This window comes from Excalfactoria chinensis, chromosome 3 (genome assembly GCF_039878825.1).
Source record: "Excalfactoria chinensis isolate bCotChi1 chromosome 3, bCotChi1.hap2, whole genome shotgun sequence".
Lineage (NCBI taxonomy): Eukaryota > Metazoa > Chordata > Aves > Galliformes > Phasianidae > Excalfactoria > Excalfactoria chinensis.
The window spans coordinates 55,988,149-55,995,922 of NC_092827.1; the positions used below are offsets into that span (position 1 = coordinate 55,988,149).

A 7,774-nucleotide genomic window follows, 5' to 3' on the forward strand; every position below is an offset into this window, starting at 1 on the left:
ACACTTTTTTTTATGAGCAAACAAGAAAGTTCAGCCAAATATTAACTGCAGGTATCATGACAGCCAACAACAATTTATTGAGCTCCTACAGAGTGTCGTGTTTTTCCCCTCCCTGCACTCACAGAGCTTCCTTGTCACTCTGCAGTGCCCCATTTCAGCCTGTCACCACCTGACATAACAGGCAGATAAAACAACCCTCCTGCACGCTCACTGTTTTACATCTGGCTTTTGGAAAGAGATCATATACAATTTATGAACACTGATAAATGCAAGTTGATGATTTCCTACCAGCATCTGGAAGGCCTAAAAAGAATGAGACATTCAAGCCTGACTCTGGAAGCACTTGTTCAAGGAAGTAAAGAATCGTGCTTCCCTTTGTCAGTGGAAGAAGCCTTCTTACTCCAGCCAACGCAGTCTAATAAGGTTCAAGGAAAAACATCCCATGTTTACAGATCTGTCAGGAAGCTTTCACACTCTGTTTGAATTTTTAAGCTAACTCAGATAGAAAGTGATATATTATAGCTACATTAGATTAAAACTAACCACAAAGGAGCAGAAAGCACAGCGATACAACAGAGATATATTAGACATCTGAAATGGAAGTAAAAACTAAGCTACAGCAATGTAACTTGTGACAGGTGAGCAATGGAAATGCATACTTGTAATAATTGCAATCTTTCAGTAGCTGCTCACATAACAGATGTAAAGGTGAGCTACATATTGCTCTTTGAGCCATGCTTTGGGTCAAGGTGTTACACAATTGTTTGCCTCAGGCTATTTCTCATTTCCTCAACATCACATCACTTCCCTTGCCTGCACTATGCAGCCTCTACAACAACGTCATCACTAAAACCAAACCATTTTACAGTTACAATGCTCTTCACTTAAGAATATCACTTCCAGATGAGAAGGATGGGACGCAAGTGGGATTAAGAAGCAGCTGATATCAAAACCACAAATAGTTTGCTTTTACGCGTGCTTTTTAACCTATAATGCTCTGCCTCCAAATGCTACTTTTAGACTCTCCCAGATGAAAGTGTAGGAACCACTCCGATTTAAAGGACTGCATATAGAATCATCAAGATTGGAAAAGACCACTATGATCATGAAGACCAAACATCAGCCCATCCCCACCATGCCCACAAACTGTGTCCCTCAGAGCCACATCCGCACAGCTCGTGAACACCTCCAGGGATGGTGACTTCATCACCTCCCTCAGCAACCCATTCCAATGCCTCACCACTCTTTCTGAGAAGGAATTTTTCCTAAAATCCAACCTGAACTCTCCCAGGCACAACCTGAAGCATTCCCTCTCATCCAATTGCTGTTAGCTGGGAGAAGAGATCAATATCCACCTCACCAAACTCCTTTCAGGCAGCTGTAGAGAACAATGAGGTCTCCCCTGAGCTTCCTCTTCTCCAGACTGAACAATCCCAGCTCCCTCAGCTACTCCCCATCAGACTTGTGGTCCAGACCCCTCACAGCTTTGTTGCCCTTCTCTGAACACACACCAGGGCCTCAATGTCTTTTTTGTTGTGAGTGATACTCCAAGTGCGGTCCCACCAATGCCAAGTACATAAGGAATGCACTACACCCACCCATAGCACTAAGACTACCTGCACATACCCAATTTCTTCCTTTTAAAGGCCACTGCTGGCCCCACTGTCCCCAGCACACCTTGAATTCCCACCTGCAGATGTACAATGTCACAGTTACAGCTAAGCAAGGATATGAGACGCACAGCTGCATGCAGCAGCACTATGTGGCAGTTACAGGACAGCTGAGCACAGTTACATCAAACAGCTCCTGTTTGGTGGCTGTTTCATGTCCTTTCTGTGTTGCTCACTGACGTCCCAGTGATCAGCCAGGGTCATCGCTCTGCCGATACAGGGGGACACCTGGGGAAAAGGTTTTTCTCCTGCCTTCACTGGTACAACCTGAGACTTGGAGTGTTTTTATTCACCATACGGAAAGAAAACTTCCCGCGCGTGTCTTCTCTGAGTTTTCTGACTCGCACAAATAAAGTCAAATAACCACAGACACCAGTCCAGCCCCACCGATCTATTTCCTTCACGAGAAATGAGCTGCGCGCTCCGCATTACAACTCGGGTTCCCGCCGGCAGAGCGGAGATGGACCCTTCCTCCCCGTCCCGACCAAGCGTCCTTCAGCCCTGCCGCGGGCCGGGCCGCGGCCAGCTGTGCGGTCGGGATCTCCACGGCCGCTGCGCGGTCGCTCGCCGCGCTCACTGCCGGGCTGCGGTGCAGAGCGGTCCGGCGGCGCACCCCACCCGGCCCCGGCACCTCCCGCGATCTCCGGCCCCGCACCCCCCCAGCAGCCCCCAGCAGCCCCCCGCCGCCACTCACGGCTCCATCCCGGCGCCGCATGCGCAGTGCAGGCGCCACTCCCGCCGGCCGGCGCCGCAGCCGTGGCAGGACCGCCGGCTCAACCTCGCGGCGGCTTCCGCCTGCGTCACCCACCCGCCGCGCCGCCACGGGAGCGAAGGGCGACGCCGCTGGGAGGGGGCGGCGGCGCTACGGCGAGCGGCAGCGGACACGGGGCGGCAGGGGCGGCCCCGCGCAAGAAGCGGCTCCGGTGCCGGGCGGGCCTCCCGCCGTGTTCGGGAGCCGGGGATAAAACCTGAGAGTGAGCCGTTACCTCACACCCCTCAGGAGTGTCTTCATTTTGCACAGGTGTTGCGATGAAGCTGGGTTTTATTCTGCCTTCCTGCTGAGGCTCCCGAGGCTGGGCAACTGCTGTCAGTGCCGCTGGTGGAGATTATGAGAATTGGTGAACCGGGGATGTTGCCAATTTGTATTTAGTGCCCGGTTTTGATGGCACTAACATTCGGTTCTGGGCGTCTGCGCTGCAATTAGAATCATCGGATCGTTACGGTTGGAAAGACCTCTAAGATCATCGAGTCCAACCGCCAACTCACTGCCACCGCGCCCATGAGCACGTCCCTCAGTGCCACATCCACACGGCTCTCCAGCACCTCAGGGACGGTGACTGCACCACCTCCCTGGGCAGCCCGTGCCACTGCCTCACTGCTCTTACTGAGAGTAATTCTTCCCTAATATCCAACCTGACCCTCCCCTGGTGCAGCTCGAGGCCATTGCCTCTCATCCTTTTGCTGCTACCTGTGAGAGGTTGGCCCCGGAGGCACACGGTATCCCAGCCCAGGATGAGACTCAGAGCTACCTGCCAGCTGTGACATATGTCATGTATGTAGGGTCCAGCTGCCTCAGTGTGATCCCAGAAATAATCACATGAATCAACCGACGGATGATTAAAAAACATCTCCTCCATGCTTCCATTAAAAGCTCGCTTAGGCAGCCAGCTGGTTTCATTGCAGTCCGTTTTTAAAGGCACTTAACATCAATAATGCACTCTCGATACTTTTACTTGATTAGCCTGCGGGTAATTGACGTTGTTATTGGTGAAGTGCCAGCCCTGTCTGCCCCCGTGTGGCTGCGGTGAACCCAAAAGAAGGCTGCTGGCAGTGGGTCCAGCCAGCGACACCAGTACCTACCACCTCAGTCAGGACTTACAGCATGGGGGATCACACCATAACCATACACAAAGGCCGTGCTGAGACTTTTCAGGCCCAGCTGTGTCCTTCACACTGGAGCCATTCAGGGCAGCCTGTAGTTCAATCTCTTAATCTTGGAGTATTACTGCTAACCTTGACGTCAGCACGGTGCTTCCCTGTATAAGCTAATAGGTCAGCAGGCTACGTTAATTAACCTGACATTGTTTTTTCATTAATACCAAGTTGTTAATCAACTCTGAAGTCAGACATCGAATAAGCCACCCTCCTACTCTCTCCTGTGTATCAGGAAGGCACTTTAATTACTTGCTTTCCTATCAAAATGTTTCCAGTGTGCTGAACTCCGCAACGTTAGCCTGAGGACAGAGTTATAAATACGTGCCAGTTGACTGCCGAGCTGTACCTTCCGGTAAGCTTGACATACCTCACTGATGACACGTTCAAGAGAAAAATGCGCAGGTGTTTTAGTACAATTGGCAGTAAGCCCCCCCCCCCCCCCCCTTTTTTTTAACCGGCATTTTACTTAAAACTGCTTAATGCAGAGAAGAGAGTCATTAGCTGCCAGCTCTCCACCAGCTCCTCCTGCCCTGCCATGGCCCAGCAGGCACAGTGGGGAAGAAAGGGACCCACTGGTGGGAGTGGAGACACCAGGGAACAAAGTGCTCACCGAAGTAGCCTGTTTGCAGTCATTTTTTCAGGGCTAAAAGTTAGAACAGGCTGCGAAACTGCTGTAATAAATCAAGGGCTGATAGGATAATGTATCACTTTTCCCTTCTTCTGACTTCTCTAAGATTATCTATTGCACCAAGCATCTCCCGGCATGCCAATGACTTACGTAGGAGCATTAAGTCCACTCAAGCTTGTTCTGAGGTCACCAATTATGTTGTTTAGTATCACATGCATTAATCTGCAAGCTTCTTTTTTACAAGCATACCACAAATTGCCACGTTGTCTTGAGGGAACTATTAACCTAGACAGATGGCACTGACTGGCATGCTTAGGTATGGATAACCCTGCTCTCCTCATCCTCTCTCAGGTGCTGGGTCATCCAACGCTTGTTCATGAAGCTGTATCCCAAAAGGCACAATTTGGAGACTATTATGGCTTATTAAACAGAACAAACTCACTAACGCGGATTCCCCTTCATCAGTACAGTATGAATGAGTGCTCTGCAGCTTTGAGGAGTGAGGATGACATAGCTTGAGATGGCTGACGAGCCTCTCACTTTTATTTGTCACCTATTCCTAAGGAGCAGGCTGCTCACAGATGGCTGTTGAACCACATGTTAGAAAGAGCACAGTGCCTAAAAAGAAACCATCACCAAAAAGATGTCACTAGACTGGGACAGCCTCAGAGCTGATTCAGAAGTGACTCAGCCACCATGCAGTGACAGCACATCTGCTTGGAATAAGAGCTTCACCAGCTGCCTCTGAGATAGGTCATCCCCCTTGCCAACTCCCCAGCCCCTGAGGACAAGCACATACTGACGTAATGCATAAGTGGAGTCAAAAAGAGCTACTACCCTGCCAGCCACAAAGGGCACAAAGTTTGGTATTCTTCCATTCCTGTATCACCTCTGCTCCAAAGCTTCTCAGTCTTGTGTGTTCTCATTCCTTGTTGGCACTCCCTAAAATGTCCCTATAGAACTCAGAAGTGAGACTGCAGCAGCCAATGTTTTATTTATTTATCTTTCCTGGCAAATATTGATTACCTGCAAACTTAAGCCCCTCTTCTTCCCTAACGCTTAATGGACTAGACCTCTCAATTTCCATAAAGGCAATGGAAACTATCAGTCAATGCCAAATGACTTGCTCAGTCAGGAGGAGGAGAGAGTTATGACTGGCAGTGGTCAACAGTTAAACATATATACAGTGCATGAAGGGAAGAAACATGCTCTTATATAGTTTTACTGTATTTTCACTTTGTTGGTCTGATACGTAACTTGCTTTTAGTAATCTCACTATTTTAGACAGCCTCTTTGTTTTGCAGGCCACATCACAATTCTTTTGTCAAATTTCCAACATGTCTTCTGTCTTCAGAGCAGTAAGGCTCCCCATTGCATCCTTGAGTGTGCTCATTTGTAATGTGACCAAAAGTACTGAATACAATAGAGAAAAAGGATAACATTCTTAATTATCCTTCCTGTAAGTGAGAGTTGGCTGTAAGAAGAATGCACTGTAGTATCTAAGACTAGTGACCATAAATCTTCCATCTTACCAAGAATCTAAAAGCAGATGGCATTGCTGCATCCATTGATCCATGAGTTCATGCAATAGCAGGTATGCAGTAACAGTAGCAAGGAACTTACTTGATTTAATTCAGTGAGGCTAAGATCCTGGGAATGCAGAAAAATACTATATAGCATGGTATCTTTCTCATGAAAAATTGTCTCCTTCCCAAGAGCACAAAATAACTCATTTTCAGCATTTACCATCCTAAAAGTTCTCTAGCTGATGCCTTCCGGGGATATGCTCTCTGAAGGAAGGGAAATCTCATGCTAACTCTACAAGCCCAATTGATTTGGTGGGGTTGTTTCTTCTCTGTTCAACACAAAAAGTCCCTCCATATGTACTTGCAATCATATAACAGTGTTAACAAGAATTTACTTCAAAGAGCTTGGGTTTCTTCTGGAAACAAAACTGAGCACATGCATATCCCAGGCCCTCTCATTGTTAATCCTAAAGTTATTCCTCCCTTCTTTCCTCATTCTAGTGTCAATACTCTAGATCTTCATCGCACCTCATCGCTTTCCATGTGTCAGGTGCAAGAAGCCCTGTTCTGACAGCACAGACCGTGGCAGCATTAAACTCTGAGAAGCTGTCAGGTGCTTTTTTTTTCAACCTTTATGATGCTCTGCAGTCCTTGCTATTGAAAACAAGAGGCCAGATTCACTGTGATGTTCCACAGCCTTCACTGGTGAAAGCAGGCACAGCATACTGAAATCCAATGACCTATGCAGGAGAACTGTACAAAAACACTCAAAAGTAATAATGCTCAAGTTCATAGTAAAGTTGAGCTCAAAGGGACCTCGCAAGGTGCCTAGCCTTTCCTTTTGCCTGAAGGGAGTAATCACCACATCCATGTCTGTTTCTGGTATGCACTTGTCTTGTAAAGCACTGTCATTCCCATACACTTTTTCACAAAAATATTATGTGACTCTTCATTCCCCAACCTGTATTTGTGAATATTATTGTTTGTGTAGTTCCTGTATTTGTTTGTCCTAATTTTTACTCAACTTTTTCAGATCATTTCTCTGAGCCAAAATTTCATTTAATTTATGGCTCCATCCTCCAACGCATTTGGAGTCACAGAATCACAGAATCATTATGGTTGGAAAAGACCACTAAGATCATCTAGTCCAACCATCATCCCATCCCCACCATTCCCACTAACCATGTCTCTTAGTGCCACATCTACAGTTTCTTAAACACCCCTAGGGATGGTGACTATACCACCTCCCTGGGCAGCCTGTTCTAATGCACTGCCACTATTTCTGCGAATATTTTCTTTTTCCTAATATCTGAATACCTGGACATCCCTTGGCACAACTTGAGGCCATTACCTTTCATTACTTTCCTAGCTTTGTCAGTCCCTGAACATGAATACCCTCCAGCTATTATGGACACAGCAGACAGGCACAGAAGCAGCGTACAGTCTATTCAAGACATCCACCACTCCTAACCCACCATCACCAAGAACTATCATAACCTAACCAATTTTGTAGCTCTCCCAGCGCTGTTTCATGGCTTTTGCATACCCAGCTATACGGAAGGGGACAGGCCTAGCGCAGGGCTGTGTAGAGGGACATCTGCACCAGGCACCTGTGCGATACGGATGCTGGAGACAGAAGGGGGGTGTTGGGTTGGCTGCGCAGCGTCTGGGGAGCTACCAGACATCAGCCGGGCCTTGCGCCTTAAACCGACCCTAGATCCCTTCCCCTCTCGGCAGACCCCTAGAACCGCCCGTCGGGACACCCCGCGTTCCCCGCTGCCAGCCTCGCGGAGCCACCGCTGCGACAGTCCCGAGCCGGGAGCTCCGCGCCGAGCCTACCGATAATAGCGGTCATCCTTATAGGGGGTGAGGTCCTCCCTGATCTCCCGGTAGGTCTCCCGCACCCGCTTGCAGAAGCGCTTGAGCTCGCCGCACAGCGGGCTGCCGAAAGCGGCGAAATCCGCCTCCATGCCGCCTCAGGCGCCGAGCTCCGCCATGCCGCCGCCGCACGGCCC

At 48.8% G+C, this 7,774-nt stretch overlaps 1 protein-coding gene across 3 annotated transcripts in view; it reads right to left on the reverse strand.

The window, feature by feature from the left end:
* Nucleotides 1-7,774, reverse strand: part of TMEM181 (transmembrane protein 181) — a 31,935-nt gene extending 24,161 nt beyond the window's left edge. For 2 of the 3 annotated variants that reach the window (XR_011903110.1, XM_072332549.1), the window contains exon 1: nt 7,599-7,774. Coding sequence is in view for 2 of the 3 variants with exons in the window: in XM_072332549.1 (XP_072188650.1) it covers nt 7,599-7,729 (131 nt within the window). In the remaining variant the exon portion in view is untranslated. Of the gene's footprint in view, nt 1-2,364; nt 2,523-7,598 lie in introns of those variants that run through there. The other variant, XM_072332551.1, reaches the window with a different exon arrangement.